This window comes from Perca flavescens, chromosome 19 (assembly GCF_004354835.1).
Source record: "Perca flavescens isolate YP-PL-M2 chromosome 19, PFLA_1.0, whole genome shotgun sequence".
Taxonomy (NCBI): Eukaryota; Metazoa; Chordata; class Actinopteri; order Perciformes; family Percidae; genus Perca; species Perca flavescens.
The window spans coordinates 6,418,676-6,437,960 of NC_041349.1; the positions used below are offsets into that span (position 1 = coordinate 6,418,676).

Below are 19,285 nucleotides of genomic sequence, written 5' to 3' on the forward strand. Positions count from 1 at the left end.
GGTACCTACTATAAAAAGGTGCTGGTTGACAAGCATAGACAGTAAAAACAATGAAAAGTAACTAATGCTTGGTCTATAACGTTAGCTAATTCTTGGTTTGGTAACATAAGATTACGACATCGTTCAACACGCTCAGTTATTTTTAGTATGATTGTTTTGACCACGGTTAACAACTCTGGGCTAACCCACAAATGCATCAGTAATGTTAACTGTATAGATAGACGACTAATCTCATGGTAATTTAGCCAGATAGCCCACCCCCGTCTGTCTGCCTCGCTCTCCCGGCGCTGCAAGCCTTCAGTCGGGAAGAGAGCTGACAACAGCCCTGGGGACACATCCACAGTCAGCCCCCAGCCACTTAACTCCGGTGCTAAGGACAACTAACGGCAGTTTATTGAACTGTCGGGAAACAGACCCAGGAACCCGAGTCAGAACAGCGGCCATTCGTAACGTTACACCTCTGTTAGTGTTACCGGTAAAATGTAAAGATGCGGTAGCATTGGATCTGGACGGGAGGGATAACTCTGGGAGTTGGAAGGAGTGTGTCGCCTTCTCACTCCGCGACACAGATTTGTGGGTATGAGTGTCGCGATTTCGGTTTCATATAGCATATCGTTACAGCCCTACCGTGGTGCATTCAAAGTTAGTGTAAAACACCCTTTCCCATCTAGTGATCATTCTTGTCGTTTAACAGCAAGTGACTGGTGAAATAAGTTGTTATCATAAGTAATTGTCATTATCAGAGGTGAGGTCATTAGGAGCAGGTGGGGCACAGAAAGAAATGCAAACAAATGAGTTATTTTTAATTAATTCAAGATCATTATCATCTATAATTTATTATATTCTATGAATATAACATCTTCCTAAATTGCATATCATTTGTGGTAGGATTTTTATTTCACATTCTGCCGCTGCCTTGCTGCTTCAGAGGGAGTTCTCCCGTGTTCGCGGTAGACTACAGCAGCCTGAATGTGTCAGAGTGGGGCTAGCCCCTCTTACACAAATGCAACCGCATTGTACGTGGAAAGTTAATACTCATGCTCAGAGTCTTATTTTTCTGTCTTACCCCTTCCCCTTAGTTTCGTGCGTTCACGTGAGAGTAAGGGCTATCCCAATTCTCATTTTGATCAAGGGGTAGGGCTAAAGGGAAGGGGTAGATACCCCTTAAAACCAAGCAAAGTGGCGAGCTTACTTGAAACCGAGGGGTACCCAGAATACACTGCGCAACCGGCACCAATGGCGGCCAGATCAACCAGAGAGTCCCATAAATTGAAGTATTTTCAGCTTAAACAACTGATTTAAAAAACAACGAATACGACTTCTTGTTTTCTGCTCTACACAGTCCTGTACATATACTGTATATATTTGTAACCATCCAACAGTCCCTTTACATATACCATCCTGTATCACACAGGGACGCGTGAGGAAACCCGGCAGCTGATCCACATTCTGGACCGGCAGGTATACTCTGGAGAGACATTTAAGGCAGGGTTTGTAATGTTGGGATTAAAAACAAGCAGAAGTTTCTTAAATCAAAATATGCTGCAAAGCAACTATGGGACTGAGTCATGCCTTTATATGACACTCTTGTCAAAACCCATGCAAACGACATACATAAGTTTGCAGATTTGCCAACCTTGAAGAAATTTTATGAGTACACCATGGCTGTATGTGTAGTGAAACTACTATACAAATGTTTTCTTATATCCTGTCCAATATTTTGTGCCCATATATTTGTTAATCTAACCAAAAGGAGGCAGAGAGAGCTAATAAATATGCCTAAGTACTTCTGTGTTAAAGATGAGAGTTAGACCAGGTTAACACATAGCCTTCTTCGGATTACTGAAGGGAAATTAAGTAGTTTAAGTAATGATTTACTCATAAAACAACTTTAAATAGGCCTAAAGCAACTACTAAAAAAGCACAAGATTGAAGCCTGACAGAGACACAATTACAGGCTAATAAATAACACGGGTCAGATATTTTCAGATACGCTTTTACAAATTTGACATCGACATTGCATTATGTCAGTTGCCATCACATCACATAAATACCCTAACTGTTACCTTTATCTGATGTTAATCAGCACCTGGCCTTTCTAAAAGCTTTTAGTTTTCTGCCCCCAACTAATGGGAAGGATGGCAGGTGTGTTAGGCTAGCCTATTGACACCAATGTTGGGCAAGTTAATGTATTACATTCCCAAATGTAATACATTATAGATTACTAGTTACTGTCATTTGAGAGTAATTAGTTATATTACAATATTACCGTCTCGGAATTGTAATGCTTACACAACTTTTGCGTTACTTTTACCAAAATAAAAGCGGAAGTATTCTTGGTAGGTAGCTTGTCAATTTCACCATGGGGTCAACAAAGTCTCCTCTTTATTCATTTTAATACATCATAATATATTCATATTATTTTGTATTATTAATCTGACGCTGCAAAGTAACTAAAGCTATAAAATAAGTAGGTAAGTAAAATGTTCAATAGCCTACTTGACTCAAATTGTGGTGGACTAGAAGTAGCCTAATAAGTAGGAGAAAATGAAAAATACCCATTTAAAATTGAATCAAAGTAGCCGATGGTAGTAGGCTAGGAGGGGCAGGTGGGCGGAGGGTTAAAATGCAGCGCTCTGATTGGCCGAAAGCTTTTCACTCCACTGCTCAGCGGCAGAATCAACATCAGATGTAGATTGCATAGAAACTGAAACCGGAGAAATGCGAAATGCAACAAAATGTGTACCTAGAGAGCAGCGAATCGTACAAGCGTACTTAAGGGTCAAAATGAGTGCCAAGTACACAAAATGTGTACATGTTGGCAGGTCTGGTATGATGGTGATGAGTGTGTACATGCTCGGTTGTTGTCATAGATGCATGAAACGCTACATGACGTTAACATTTTCTGGATAAACTCTAACGTTACTACCACGGCCCCTAAAAGCACTGTCATATGGCGTTGCCTGTAGCTGTGCTTGCAGTCACCTATTGACGACTAAACAACTGCCGCTGGTAGCCGCATTGCGTGTGTTCACGTTACAACACTGTTTTGTGAAGCCATGCTCTGTTGACATGTTAACAGAGTGAGATACAGAGTATTCTAGTTTTATTGGTATGTAGCCCAGCTTTTGAAATTGTACCACACCAATTTTTTAGATAGAAAAATGCCACTGGTCATTACATTTTTTTAAATACATTGTTTAATTTTGACCATATGGCCTTAACTATATGAACTGTAAAAGTAATTTTTCCTGAATAAACAATGATCGAGGCACATTATTTTGTTGCCATTAAATATTCTTTTTGGTAAATTTACTTATCGATCTATTTTTTTTGTATTTAAACATCAACAAGGTATTATGATCATCAGCTGTAACTTATATCGAGGAATCTCTGAGTTTGTGGGTGTCTCCCATATGTGCAGTACAGCAGCTGGGTTGGGGAGTTACTGCCATAAAAAGACATCTTAGCCATAGGCGCCGACTTATGTTTTCCTCCGTGGGTGCCCAAAAAAAAAGTAGTCAGAAAATGTTTGCATTTCAGAACCTTAGGAAATGGACAGCGGCCGACACGAACACACACGCCTATTAACTCGAATAACTCACTGTTGCTCCTAGCTTCACTGTTGTTATCTGCTTCTGACAGGGCACTGGTGGAACTCTCTGCACTGTTGGTGGATGTCGATGCACTTGCATCATTAAGTTTTGCTTTTTTAATTACAAATCTGTCCATTTTAGTCTCACTCTGATTACCGAACGCTCATACACACACTGTAGTGGAGGGAGGGAGCGAGGTCACTAAAGAGGCGTTTTCATCCGAGAGACGCTGTGATTGGTGGATAGGATATGGAGCAGGGGACTGACAGCGACATAACCAATCACACCAACTGCAATGTTTATTTTTAAATGAATGTAGCCTACTGGCAGTCTGGCACATCGTAGGTGCTCCCACTGAGCACCCACGGTATCGGCACCTATGATCTTAGCCATTATTAAATCGGTTAATAACACTTTTTAAATCGCTCAGGAATGGTTTGCCCAAGCTTGGTGGTAAGTGAAAGAGATTATTAATTGTTAATCATATTAAAACTGAAATATAAAAATCCATAGCAATTCTGAACAAAACCAAAGATATTCTTAACACAAATGCATTAAATGTGTTATATCAATCTCGCATATTACCATAATGTAATTTATGGTGTGGAAGTTTTTTTGGGGGAAAAAATTTAATCTTAAATCCAATTTTCTTACTTTAAAAGAAATCCATCAGAATCATAAATGGGGCAAATTATCGTGCACCGACAAATCAGGTATTTATAAACTTACAGGTACTTGTAGACCTTACAATAGCAGCACTAATGTACAAAGTATGTAATAGCTAATCTGGAACACATTTTGCAACAGGGTTCTGACCCATTCTAGTCCCACAGAATAGCCTCATCTGTCCTGGGATAGTGAACACTGTTTGTATTCCTTAAAACTAATCACACCCATCCTGGGTGGCGTTAAAGTAATATATCCACAAGACGCTAAAAATGATATTTGTCTATGTCTCTGTTAGGTGTTTGGGTCAGAACTACAGTTCCTGGAGTGGCCTAAGGTGGCATCCAAGTCTTCATCAGAGATCTTAAACATGGGGTGCGGGACCCCTAGGGGTGGGCCACTTAATTATTGTTAACTTATTTTCTAAAGTGTCTTAACATAAACCAAACATAATATTAGCAAATATAAATCAGCCAAATGTGAAAAAATACATATTGATGATATGCTTACTGGCCTATAGGTGAGATAGTCACTAAGGTAGCTATCCAGAGATGCAGTTCATCATAAGGATTCATTGTGCCACATGTGTGTTTAACATTAAAACATGATTTATAAAATCATGCCAAAAACTATGACTTCAATAGCGTAGTATTTTATGCACTAAATGTGTCTATTTGTATGTAGCAGGGGGTTCCTGATCCCTCTCTCTCAGTTAAGGGGTCCTTGGCTTAAAAAACGTTGAAGGCACCGAGTGTTTATGGTCAGAGCCCCCGTACCAAAATGGCGACGAGAGAGACGTATCACATGAGACGGTGTGTAAACCTTGATAAACTCGGTGCTTTGAGGAAACTTTCACTCACGAGGTCGTGAATTGCACAAGAGAGCGTTTATACGGACTCTTCTCATCAACACGAGCCCATTTGAAGGCACTATATCTGAACACAGCACGTCGCCGCCATATTGGAGCAGTAAACTGCGTTTTTTTCTGGATAAAAAACACTTTGTTAACGTTTCTCAACTGCTTTTATTGGGTCGTTTTTGTATTGAAGTGTTTACGATCTCAAGTCTGCAGTTAATGAGACTCTCCACAGTTCATTTAGTTAGTTTGAGTGTCTACAAGATGGAAGCAGGAAACGCGGAGACATCTAAACACGCCTTTCCTTTCTCCACGTCTGATCTCTAACAACAGAATGAACGGACGATACACGGAGCCTCGAGCCTCTTCCGCGTGTGTTTAGTATCGTTGTTGTGTCCTGAACACCGACCTGAACATCGGTGGTATCAGAGTCCGAGCCTGCTGCTTGTCTTCTGGGGACCTTGTTGCTCCGCTGCTCCGGGTTCTGGTCGGAGGTCTGGTCCTCCATTCCTCTCTTTGTCTCTGAAATCCAGCAGCTCTGTTGTGTGTGGACTCACTCTGGCCACTGCAAATCTCGCAGCTTCTCGCGGTCACAACCCCGTACTAAACCACGCCCCCCCTTAGTTACCGTTGCTACAATAACAGGATCGCCACAGATCCCTAACCTATCTAATCATCATAATTAAATGAAGAAATCCCAACATCTCCTGTTACTCTGTGATCAGGGCATGAAGTTAACTTTTTTCACCACCAGCCACTTTATCCACCTGCCAAAGTGACTTTTTACCAGCCGTTTTTATTTTACCTCATAAAGGTGAAAAACAGGACTTGCTGTGTCTCTATGATCCTGTCCTGTCCTATTCATGGTAGCCTACTCATGGACATTGCGCCGTCATCACGTGCTGTAGTAGTGGGTCCCGCCTTGATAATACTGCCTAGAGGTCCAGTGTTGGCTCGTTATGCCACTGCATATAAGAAAGAAGATGAGAGGACTGACAAAATCAGGAGTAGCCTACAACAACAAAACACTGGTGAATGTAGACCATAACACATGTTGTGTTATTGAGTTGTTGCAAAAAAGTTGCAACTTTTTTTGGATAGTTCTTAAAAATCAAAAAACAAAAAAAAGGAAACTTGTTTTGGGGAGAATAATAATTATTACTATTAATTAATTACTCAGGATGATGATGTTGGTATATTATGAAAACGGCTGGTGGATTTAAGACACAAAATAATAATTTATTGAATGAATCAAACATGAACATATGTGTCAGTGGCTTGTTGATCTTTACATTGTTAGTTAATTTCCTAACCTGGGCTGGGACTCATACGGTTTAATAAAGTACTTACTGGATGTTAACTTATCATTGCACTTACAATAAAGTAGCTGTCCTAAATTTAGGTCATCCTGTAGGTCTCATCGGCGTTTTTTTCCTGCATCCACCGTGTGTGATTGTGTGTGTGTGTGTGTGTGTGTGTGTGTGTGTGTGTGTTGTTACGCTCCAGTCTAGGGGCGTCTCCCAAGTAGCCACAAACCGTTACGTGGTTAGATCAACAAATGAATTTATTTTACATAGAAAAAGATATATATATATATATATATATCTATATATATATATATATATATATATAACAGATGTATATAGCTTCAGTTTTGCCTACCATAAAAGTAACAAACAAAACAATCCTAACTGAGAGATAAGAAACTAACGTAACAAACAAAAGGGCAAAACAAACGACAAAATAATTACCTCCCTAACTAAAAAAACATGAGAAAACAAGATCTACACGTAACAAACAAAAAAAACAATATCTAATCTAAACCAAAGAGTACAAAAAGAGTGGCCGGTTGGGAGATTAGGAGGATGAGGAAATGCCTGCTGCCCGCTGACGGCCGCCATCTTGGCTCCTTATATGAGGGTAGTATCCTCCGCTGCAGCCAATCACTGGGACGGGCCTGAACTTCTCCACCAATAACCTCCGGGCAATGGCACACACCTATTTGCATACAAAATGGAAAGACAAGAAAAAACACAAGGCACACACACACACACACGCACACACAGCAGACCAACAGCAGCAACTTTCAGAGACTTAAGAGTGAAAAATGATGGTCGGAAATGTTTTGCCGGTCTTACCGATAGTTAGATAGCATCTGAGTCACTCAATTCTCATTGGCTACCCGCCAAAGTGGCAGGTAGATTGACAGTGTTACCCGCCAATTGCAAAATTCACCCGCATTTGGCGGGTGGGCGGGTGTTCATTTCATGCCCTGTCTGTGATTAACCAGATAAACTGACATGCTGTTGGAACAATAAACATTTTATCTACAAATGAATAATTTGCTATCAAATCTACTATTGTGTAAATAATATGTTTTATACCGGTGTAAGATATTAAATGATATTGAATCCAATCACATCATGACTCAGTCTTAAAACAGTGTTCATGCTGAGAAGGCCAAATACAACAGCTCAACAAATACTGATGATGGAAACAGTTTGAAATGAGGGCATCTCTTTGTTGAAAACAAGTCTCAGATTATGAAAGACATGTCTTCCGCTTTTTTCAAAAGGCAGCCTTGGACACCCCCCCTACACTTTTTTTTTTAATCTAAAGACTAAAACGGTTTATAAAAACATCAAGTTTTGGGTCTAGTTGATGACCCAATGAAATGGTCCCCCTGCAACAAGGTGAGAAACGCTCCCTAGTGTATCCCAGGATGGTGTCACAGACCTATACAGATAATTAAAAAATAATTAAATATATATGTAAATGTAAGCTAGTAGCCTGGAGTAGGCCACTAGTTGTCACTGTTACAATGACTTTCAAAAGAAAAATTGAGCCATTTGAGTTTTTTGTCCCATACAAGACACAGTCGTTTTTGGTGGGTAGTTTATGACTTCATATTTCATTTGATCATTTATTTTTATGTTGCCAATTTATTCTTTTCAGGGTGCTGTTGTAGATTATTAAAATTATGATTTTTTTTTCTGTACGTTAACCAGCACCTACATGTGCCGTCTTTCCACACAGAGCATGCTAGCTGTTGTCCTTTGAGATGAGCATTCACACGCTGTTTTCTTCCATTGGAAATGCAGGCAGAGGCTGATTAAACTGGCTGTTACCAACAGTCTCCCAGTGATACACAAGACATCTCACATAGGTCACATGTACAGTATCAATACTCCAAACTTGAATAAAGCAGCTACTGTTTTATGGCAACAGAACACGCAATGCATCATGGGATGGTAGGTTTTCTAAACTTTTATTAAAATCCAGGGCAAAATACAACATAGCAACAGTGACATCAAGTGATGAAACTAGAAAACATACAAGGTATTACAGATTATTTTTGAATTAGCATTTGTGAATAAAAGATGATGCTGTAAAAGTAATTAAGGAAAGAGTAAAACAAGTTAATGTTTATATCACATGGAAAGAAACAAAAAATAAACTTTTATTATTATCTATGAAGGTCTTAAAGGCAGGGTTGGTAACACTACTGTCCAACTACTCTTTTCATATATTAAGTTTGAAATGGTCTTTAAACCCCCGACAGCAATACATAACGTATGGGCTCTGAAAAAGGAACGACAAAGATCCGTCATCTGTAGCTGCTGTAATCCTGTAAGAACGCCCAACAATCACTACCTCACGGTCCGCTTGGAAACAACCAATGAAATGTCTCCTTTCCCCGCTCAGCGTCCTGTACCCCTCCCATGAAAGCGTGAGCTCAGTGTGTGTCGTTGCCGCCGGAGTTACTGTGAGTCTGCTGGAGAATGGAGGGAAAAAGTCAGCAAAAGTTGCCACTGGCGCGGTTTCTAGCAACCGCCCGCCCTGCTAAAAAGAGACTGTAGATATAGTTAAAGAACTAACTAGAGTAACCATTGGCATAGATTTTCAGCCAATGGCGACAGCTGAGGGAGCTGAAAGCCATGAAAAATGACAACATCTTTCTGTTGGACCGGTACGATTTCGTTTCGTTTCCGTGAGGGGATTGGTTGTTTCCAGGAAAAGTCTTGTGCACGTCTGTGTGTGGGGTGAAACCCCCGAGGAGCTACTTTAAAATCTTGCTAGCTTTTCAACATTACCAAGCCTGCCTTAAATGTCTCTCCAGAGTAAACCTGCCGGTCCAGAATGAATGAGAAAGTTTGGAGGTTGTTATTCACAGAAAGAAAACTTCAACATTATGTTTTAACATTTTATGGGATACATCTCATCATTCAAGTTATAAGACATGGAAAACCATCATTAAGTAGGTTGTTGAGTCCACATCGGACGCCGTAGCAGTAAGAGGAAGAATGTGTGTCTGAGGGAAAAACACAGGACTTTCACCCCAGAGACCCGGGATGGTTTCCCGCGAGTCACGTTTGCTTTCCCCGTTCTTTTCCTAAACCGCTTTTCTTTTACGTATTTTTTAAATATATTTTATGTCTATATTTACATTATTTTATATATTTTACGTCTATATTTTACGTAAAATTTAACGATAAAAGTTATATTATACGTCTTACGGTGAAGGACATGCCATTTCCGGCTGCCACATGCCACTTAAAAATCTAACTCCTACTGGCTGAGTCTGTACCGCTATTGGCCCTTTGCCAGGTACTGCCAAGTACATCGGCTACAGAAGAGGGAGGGGGGCTGCGTAGCCTCAGTACTACGGCAGGAGAAGCTTATGGTTTCCTTTTAAAACAATAGTTAAACTATAATGGATCTCTATAACTGATAGGTTATAATATAGTATAGAAAACAGAGTAAAGTAAGTATAAAAGTAAATACAAAAAAATATAATAAACACATGCAGTAATGGATAACCTATAAAAGAAAGCTCACATATCAGTTATGACAGATACAAACTTTCCAGTACAACAGTCAGAACATCCATCCAGTCTTCAAGTCACAACGTTTCATTTACTGAGCGATTATTAAGAAAATTCTTGGCAGATCAAAGCTGCGTTCTCATGACCTCAGGCCTCATTACACAGAGAAAGACATTTAAAAAAAAAGGTGGTCACGTTTTTTCTCTCAGTCTTTAAAAAGTGTTCTTCTGGCACGATAGACGCACTGTTTACTGGACTCACACCGCTTCAAAAAGGTCACATCAGTTGCGACCTTTTTTTTTTTAAACCATTTTTTGTTTTTTTAACCTTTATTTATTTGTCCAGGTAATTCAATTGAGAACAATTTCTCATATGCAACGACGACCTGATCACATACACACAGTTGCACATTTATACCTGGAAGCTGCCCGGTACAACCACAGTCTGATCTGCTGAGCCACTGAGCAGCTCCACTGGAGCGGTTGGAGGTTAAGGGCCTTGCTCAAGGGCACCTCAGTGGTGGTAATGAGGGAGGGACAGCCCTGTCTGGTACCCCAGACAGGAAAGATTGGGAAACTACTTTGGAAGTTATCACTGATGCTTTTGGGGAAGTGTATAACAGGTGGATACAAGAGATAAAATTAGAACCAAAATGTGGCAACCTTCTTTGGCAAATAATTAATGAATAAAACATCCAAATTGATCAGGAATCATAAAACACACTAAATCAGAAAGAGCTTCCCGGCCTCTGACCCACTTCTTCCAAGCAGAGATGTGTGAACATAGTTGCACATAGTGTGTGACGACAGCAGGATTTTGGGGAGGTAGGGGCAGGCCAGTATGTAGTCATAGCAAAGCTCTGAAAATAAAGTTACTGCTGGTCAGCCTTCAATGTGGAGAGAAGATCAGAATATAACAACACAGCTATCAGGGCATGAGGAGGAGGCTCTGAAACATGTTCACAACGAGGCAGCGTGAATGTACTGGTGAGATTTAAGGCTACTACTCTGAGAAAAAGTTATTCCACATTGTTCACAGCTGTACGGCTTCTCTCCCGTGTGAACACGTCGATGGAGTTGTAGGTGGTCACTCGTAGAAAAGGTTTTCCCACATTGTTCACACCAGTAAAGCTTCTCTCTAGTGTGAATGTGTCGGTGTGTTACTAGCCTTCTTTGAGAGGCAAACGCTGCCCCACATTGGTCACAGCTGTACGGTTTCTCTCCAATGTGAATGCGTTGGTGGTTTTTGAGGTTACTCCACTGTGCGTAAGTTGCCCCACATTGGTCACAGCTGTACGGCTTCTCTCCAGTGTGAATGCGTCGGTGTTTTTTGAGGTTACTCTGTTGTATGTACGTTGCCCCACATTGGTCACAGCTGTACGGTTTCCCTCCGGCGTGAACTCTCTGATGAACCTTTAAATAATTTGATGTTGTGTAGGATTTGTCACAGTGCTGACAGTGGTGACGTACAGGTCCCTCTCTTCCTCTCAGTTTCTATAACAGGCAGACAAACCGAGAGAGTGAGTCAAATGTCACGGTGGAGCGAACTGTCCAAAACAAGAAACACATTTAGAGTTGTCTGTAAAATCCCAGAATGTTCCAAGTTTGATTGATGCATTACCTACCTGCAAGATTGTGTCCATAGAGGAGCATGGGGTTCCCACTGAGGTCAGTGGCAACCCCATGCCCCTCTACGGACATTTAATTCATTCATTTGGTTTTGTTTACAAAAATAACTAAGTAAACAAAGTAACTAAAATGTCTTAAGCTTAATACATTCAAGTAACTGCAGCAAATGAGTCCTTTCTCTCAACACCAAAACAGTTCTCTTTAGGATCCCAGCAAACCTCAAACCAAAACAGTCTCAAGTTCCCAGCTTGACAACGAAAACTAAAACTTAGGGACGCCTCTTTCTATTAATAGTCTGTCTTTCATTTTATTCTCGTGTTTACTGATGTCGGTTCCAGGGAATAATGGCCTGAAAGCGTGGTTTCCTGATGGAATCACAGATAAAGGAGAGTGGCGAATTGGAGTAATGCTTTTCTGTCCAAAAATGGGGGTACTAAAGACTAAAGACAGACTTTTTTTACTTGTTGCCAAGGGCTGGTAAGCTAGGAGACACTCTCTGCAGGGGTCCAGACTAACTTTTTTTAAACTAGGAGCACTGTAGCCCCTAACTGAATTTTTTATAGGAGGCACAGGCAGAAAATGTAAGGGTGCACACCTGAAATCGACCTGCGACGGTATCTTTCACATTTCCCCCATTTAAACTATTACTGATAATACTTTGGTAATAAATAGAGAAACTACCATCCCAGTCATATTTTTGTTCAGTCACATTTGAATTGAATGGTGCTTAACAAATGCAGATTCAAAAATGTAAACAAAGGATTCTTTTTGTCAATTTACTGTATTATTAGTTATTATTACTTACTTATTATTACTGTATTACTTTCTTTTTTGTGAACACTGAAATAGCGATCATATCTAAGGTGATTAGTCTGGGAAAGAGGAGTAACTTTACTGTAGTGTTGTTCCCGACCGCACTTGAATGCAGCATTATTTTACGGAGAAAGAGAGCCAGGGAGACTGTGCTTTGTTGTTTTGGCAAAAGTTCAGCTGGACACAAACTCCCGGGCAGTTTAGTGCCACACATAGTTTTTTAGAACTTTCTTTCTGGTAGCGATAGAGGCAGTGATCTTTCCCGTTCACTGTCTGGGACTCTATCTCCACCTCTAAACAGGCACGACACCTGTCACGTACTTGGCCACCGCAGACCGTCCTCGCAAAAGTCACACTGTAATCTTTTTCATTTTAATATTTTTCAATGGCAATTAGAATAATGAGACAAAAACGATCATTCCCTCCAATATCGTGAATTGAATCGCAATATCAGTCAAAATAATCGCAATTAGATATTTTGCTCATATAGCTCAGCCCTACTGTCGCTCCCATGAGGAATTCTAAGTAATGACAACAAATCTGTCGGTGGGTCCACATGATACAAGCCTTCCGTTATCATGCACCACCCCCTCCCCCCTCCTCCACACAGTGACTTGTAGCCAGGGAGGACACGAAGGATAAAAAAAAAACACGATGGACTCTTTAGAAGAGGTAATTATCTTCTTCTTCTAGTTTCTGCATGCAAAAGTCGCAGGACGACACCATTTTCTGAACATCAATATGCATACTGTTAGCTAGTAGCTGGCTTAAATACAGTTAAAATGATAAAAGCTAATCAGTGTGGCTGTATTTCACCGTAGAGGATTCCAACACCGGGACATACAACACTCTGCTGCTGCCGTTGTCGGAAAAACAACAGACAGTGCATTCAAAGTTATTGTAAAATACCCTTTCCCATCTGGTGGTTATTCTTGTCGTTTAAAAGTAACCGACTGGTGAAATAAGTGTCATAACCAGTGGCGTAAGGCAGAAATAGTATTTTGGGTGGGCCAGTGCAAAAGTGAGTGGGCCATTTTTAAAAAGACGAAGTAGCAAAAAGGACAAACTGGAAAAAAACTTTACCTTCCAACATATACTGCATTACAACGGCAATAGCAGTACTGTCTCCAACATGCTCAACCAACTAAGCTCAGTCTAAAAAAGTTTCTACACAACAATATAGACGAAAACCTGTTGATTTTAACCTATAAAATATATATAAAAAGTATATAAAATATAACCTATAAATATATTTGCACCGGCAGAACCAGCAGCATTGCCTCTGCACAGCACAGTTATATCATTAACCATTTTATAGCACAAAGTGGTAACTAAACATGAACCCAAACAGCAGAGAAGGGGTTTACATACTGCACGACGTAGAATAGCCTACATCAGACAGAAATTAAATATGTAACATATATCCTTTGTGCATTCATAACAGCATTGTGCTTCAGGACTATGGTCAGATCATGAGCAGCGAATGCGCTACCAGCGCACAGAAAATCAAAGAATGAAAACTTCCAGCCAAGCATTGTTTGAAGGATATATGAAAGATATAATGAAAAGTGGCCAGCAAGGCGCCAAATCTTAGACAGTGTATCGAGTCCACGGCAGTGACAGGATCAAAGAAAACTAAAAACTACGTCACTCACAGATAAGTTATCTTGGACAGGACATCTAAGGGGCCCTGGGCTCCATCAAAATATTATGTTAAATCACGTCAAAAACAGTGTGTGTAGCTTCCTGCGTAGCGAGCAAGGATGAGCATTCACAGACGGTGGTATAGTTGGTTTTATATTGGAAGGTCAAGCTGAAAAATAGATTTTTCAAATGTGTCGAAATATCCAACGTCCAATATAAAACCAACTTTACCACGGTCTGTCACAGCGAGTCTGCGGCTGCTCCGGCAAAGACTGGAGCGATTGAGCTGCACCCCGAGCCTATGGAAGTGAAGTCAGTTTCCCCAGGTGAAGTTTAAACACACATTTAATGTCAAATTTAATTTGTAATGAATGTAATGTATGGTTAAGGCAAATCAGCATCAACAACAGCGCGTCTATTACGTTAGCCAAAAGTCAAATCGCTCCCTCGTGATTTGTAGAGCTCTCAGCCCTTTGATTAGTTTTGATATTAGTAAAAACAACAACGGCATAATACAAAATATTACAAACTGGCATGTTTGAATTCATAACGTTCAGAAGGCGTTACGTTACAACACAGTGCACAGGAGGAAGAGAAGGAGGGGAATGAAGAAGGAGAAGGCAGTAAACTGGAGAGACCAGGCGGGTCAGACCAGGAGAAGGCCACAGAAAGAGATGCAGAAATAAGTGAAAGAGAAGAAGAAGAAGAAGATTTATTTATTTATATTAGGACAATGCACATTAATCAACATTTCTGTAAATGCGCCAGTGTTAGCCAGTCGGCTAATTTTCAACTGTAGCCCTAGTTGCATGAAGAAGCAGAAGAGGGAAAGGAAGAACTGACTGTGAGGGATGAAGAGGAGGCTGCAGATTCAGAGAGAGGGACAGAGGCAGAGAGTGATCAGGAGGAGGCAGATGAAGATGACAGGGAGGAAGAGGCCAGTTGTAAGGCCCATTTGTTAAACTAATAAGAATATATAGTAGTGCATCAACATAAAATGTTGATATAGTTGATTGTGAAACAATAAGCATGATCTTGACTTTGAACTACATGAACAGTGTAGCCAATGGCTGACTGTTACTCCATATACACTAATTGCCTGCTTCAGGATGATAATTTCACATTTTGCATTTTAGAAATAATATCTGGTTTGAAGTTAAAGCTTCCCTATGGATGTCTGCTTCATGTCACTGTTACAGTCAAAAGATAATTGATTGGCTACATATTGCAACATTTAATAATTACTCTGTAGCCACCAAGTTCTGTGATTCATTGTATAAAGTTATGTTAAACATTTGTGTGTCTGTTCTGTCTCTTGAACGCACTTCATGCTGAGGCTTTTGTACATACTGTACATCTCCACCGAGCCGTGCAGAAGCCTGATTTGTTAGTATAGAAGTTAGGGTTGTGCCAATGGACGATATGATCGTCCATCGTGATGGCTGGCCGGCATCACGATGGTAGAGCCACCATCGTGATGCCAAGCCCCTCCACCCTGTCAAACACACTAATCCCAGTCGCGGCGCTGGACGGGAAATTGACAAGTGAGTCGGTCTTAAACTAGCAAAGACACAAAGACAAGACATAGGTCTCCTTAAGTGGAAGCTACTTTTTTCCCCTTTACGTGCAACCTATTTGTGAAAAAGAGCACGGCTCTGAGCAGACTGGATTGGCTGTAGTGATACATTCTCTCTCTCTCCCTGTCAGCTGTAGCTCGCTCTACCTTCTAGTAACGTTGGACACAGCGTTCTCGAGTGAGAGAGAAAAAAGCGTTAAAAGTGGAACGCTATCACACTTTCCTGTCTCCCCTCATTGGACCAAGTTTGTCGACACTACTCTGTGCGCGCATCAATAAGTAAGTCTGAGGTCCTGTAGGTACGGGACCATGTTATGCAGGATTTATGAATGTACGTTAGCAACAGTAGGCTAATTCACGAGGGTGCCATTTTATGTGTAAGCTAATCTGTTCATGTGCGCTGCGAGTTATGTTTCTGTTTATTGAATGCGTTATTCAGTGCAAACATAACCGAGAATGTAGTTTAAACTCAGTAATGATGGTACAGTGGGGGAAATAAGTATTTGACCCCTTGCTGATTTTGCAGGTTTGCCCACTTACAAAGAATGCAAAAATCTACAATTTTAATCATATGTACATTCTAACAGTGAAAGACAGAATCCCAAAGAAAATTACAGAAAATCACATCATATGAATTTATTAAAATTGATAACCATCTGATGAGGAAAAACAAGTATTTGACCCCCTGGACAAACAGCAAGTATTCTGGCTCCTACAAGCCAGTTAGTCTTTCTTTAAGACACAGCCCCAATCTGAACCAATTATCTACATCAAATACACCTGCCTCACCTCGTTACCTGTATAAAAGACACCTGTCAACACCCAAACAACCAGCATCCAACATAACCACCATGGGCAAGACCAAAGAGCTTTCTACGGACATCAGGGACAAGATTGTTGATCTGCACAAGGCTGGGATGGGCTACAAGAGAATCGGAAAGCAACTTGGAGAGAAAAATCAACTGTCGGTGCAGTTATCAGGAAATGGAAGAAGCACCACACCACCGCCAACCTCCCTCGGTCTGGGCCTCCACACAAGATCTTGCCTCGTGGGGTGTCCCTGATCATGCGAACGGTGAGGAATCATCTCAAAACCACAAGGGGGGAACTGATGAATCAACTGAAGGCAGCTGGGACCACAGTTACAAAAGAAACGGTTGGTAACACACTACGCCGTCATGGATTGAAATCCTGCAGCGCACGCAAGGTCCCCCTGCTCAAGAAGAAACATGTACAGGCCCGCATGAAGTTCGCCATTCACCACCTGGACGACTCAGAAGAGGCCTGGAAGAAGGTGATGTGGTCAGATGAGACCAAAATAGAACTTTTTGGCCTCAACTCAACTCGTCGTGTTTGGAGGGCAAAGAACAGAGTACAACCCAAAGAACACCATCTCCACCGTCAAGCATGGTGGTGGCAACATCATGCTTTGGGGGTGCTTTTCAGCCAAGGGGACGGACAACTCCATCGTATTGAGGGGAGGATGGACGGGGCCATGTATCGTGGAATTCTGGACCGACATCTCCTTCCCTCAGTGAGAGAGCTGAAGATGGGTCGAGGATGGGTGTTTCAACACGACAACGACCCTAAGCACACCGCCAAAGCAACAAAAGAGTGGCTGAAGAAGAAGCACATCAAGGTTCTGGAGTGGCCTAGCCAGTCTCCAGACCTGAATCCGATTTAAAATCTTTGGAGGGAGCTTAAAATTCAAGTTGCCAGGCGACAACCTCGGAACCTGAATGATTTGGAGGCTGTCTGCAGGGAGGAGTGGGCCAACATCCCTGCCGAAATGTGCACAAACCTTGTCACCAACTATAAAAACCGTTTGACATCTGTGCTGGCCAATAATGGCTTTTCTACAAAATATTAACATGCTGTTTGTCCAGGGGGTCAAATACTTGTTTTTCCTCATCAGATGGTTATCAATTTTAATAAATTCATATGATGTGATTTTTCTGGAATTTTCTTTGGGATTCTGTCTTTCACTGTTAGAATGTACATATGATTAAAATTGTAGATTTTTGCATTCTTTGTAAGTGGGCAAACCTGCAAAATCAGCAAGGGGTCAAATACTTATTTCCCCCACTGTATGTTAGGTTATTACTGTCGCTCTGTTGAAGGCAAACATCCCGCTGTACTGTCGCTACGCAGACCACGGACATCGGATTGACTTTACTGCACCGTTAAGTAAAAGTAGGTCAAGTTGTAAAACCTTTACACATTTACAGAGGGCATTTAAGTGTATGTCTAATAATTTCTATGTTAACTGTTGGCCCATAGTAGTAGAAAAGAATATTTATGTAAAGAGATCTGAGCCCCCCCCCCGAAATCATCGCCATCACGATGTTTTACTGTAAACATAGTCAATTGCCAATTTAGGGGACATCGCCCAACCCTAATAGAAGTATGGGCTATAGATGATAGCGACTTTGCGATTGTTGCTTTGGGGGGGGGGTTGGGGGCTTGCGTCTAGTTGCCCAGGGCACATGAAATTGTTAATCCGGCCCTGCCAGTTCTGCCCTGGCCCATTACTGGTTATGCGCCTGGACACCATAGAGGCCCTTGGACAGAGGTCTATTTGAATCATGACCCAAATAAAGCCTATGATGAATTCATATCTACATTTACCACTGTGTATGACAAAAATTGACCTTTACAACCACTAAGGACAAATAAATATGAAAAAAAGTATTGTACAAGCAGTTTCTACAATTTAGAACAAAATAAGCAGAAAATACATATAAAAATATGAAAATAAATTGACTAGCATATTGAGAATAACTAAGAAGGATTATTTCAATAAACAATTAGGCTACAGTACAGAAAAGAGACACGGCAGCACATGGAAGGTACTGGGAAATCAGATTATCTAGACCACTTTAATAAAAACATTCAATATCTAATAACAGAAACAAAGGAGACTGCTACTTAATTCAATGACCATTTTGTGAATGTTGGCTATAATTTAGCAAAATAAATTATAGTAACTATAAGGAAGAGGAGGCTGCAGATTCAGAGGGTGATCAGGAGGAGGCAGATGAAGATGACAGGGAGGAAGAGGCCTGCAGTAAAGATTTACATATATACATAGATTATCTAATAATGTTTTACAGTTTCTCTATCATAGCATTTGTTTGACCATAATTACTGATAAAATAAGACACATTCACTCTTCTCATCAACACGAGCCCATTTGAAGGCACTATATCTGAGCACATCACGTCGCCGCCATATTGGAGCCGTAAACTGCGGTTTTTCTGGATAAAAAACACTTTGTTAACGTTTCTCAACTGGTTTCATTGGGTCGTTTTAATATTGAAGTGTTTACGATCTCAAGTCTGCAGTTAATGAGACTCTCCACAGTTCATTTAGTTAGTTTGAGTGTCTACAAGATGGAAGACGAAGGAGACATCTAAACACGCCTTTCCTTTCTCCACGTCTGATCTCTAACAACAGAATGAACGAACGATACACGGAGCCTCGAGCCTCTTCCGCGTGTGTTTAGTATCCTGAACACTGACCTGAACATCGGTGGTATCAGAGTCCGAGCCTGCTGCTTGTCTTCTGGGGACCTTGTTGCTCCGCTGCTCCGGGTTCTGGTCGGAGGTCTGGTCCTCCATTCCTCTCTTTGTCTCTGAAATCCATCAGCTCTCTTCTGTGGCTGCTCGCTCTGTTGTGTG

General features: G+C 41.0%; 2 protein-coding genes across 2 annotated transcripts in view; both read right to left on the minus strand.

Moving 5' to 3' along the window:
- Positions 1–5,719, minus strand: part of LOC114546167 (zinc finger protein 271-like) — a 39,343-nt gene extending 33,624 nt beyond the window's left edge. The window contains exon 1 of the mRNA XM_028564853.1: positions 5,528–5,719. Coding sequence (XP_028420654.1) covers positions 5,528–5,626 — 99 coding nt within the window. The 5' untranslated portion in view covers positions 5,627–5,719. The remainder of the gene's footprint in view (positions 1–5,527) is intronic.
- Positions 5,720–10,741: 5,022 nt separating this feature from the next.
- Positions 10,742–19,285, minus strand: LOC114545238 (gastrula zinc finger protein XlCGF49.1-like). The gene is made up of 2 exons (XM_028563520.1): positions 19,127–19,285; positions 10,742–11,437 (listed from the first exon to the last, which is right to left on the minus strand). The coding sequence occupies exons 1-2, from the start codon at positions 19,223–19,225 to the stop codon at positions 10,904–10,906; spliced, it is 633 nt and encodes a 210-aa protein (XP_028419321.1). The 5' UTR covers positions 19,226–19,285; the 3' UTR covers positions 10,742–10,903.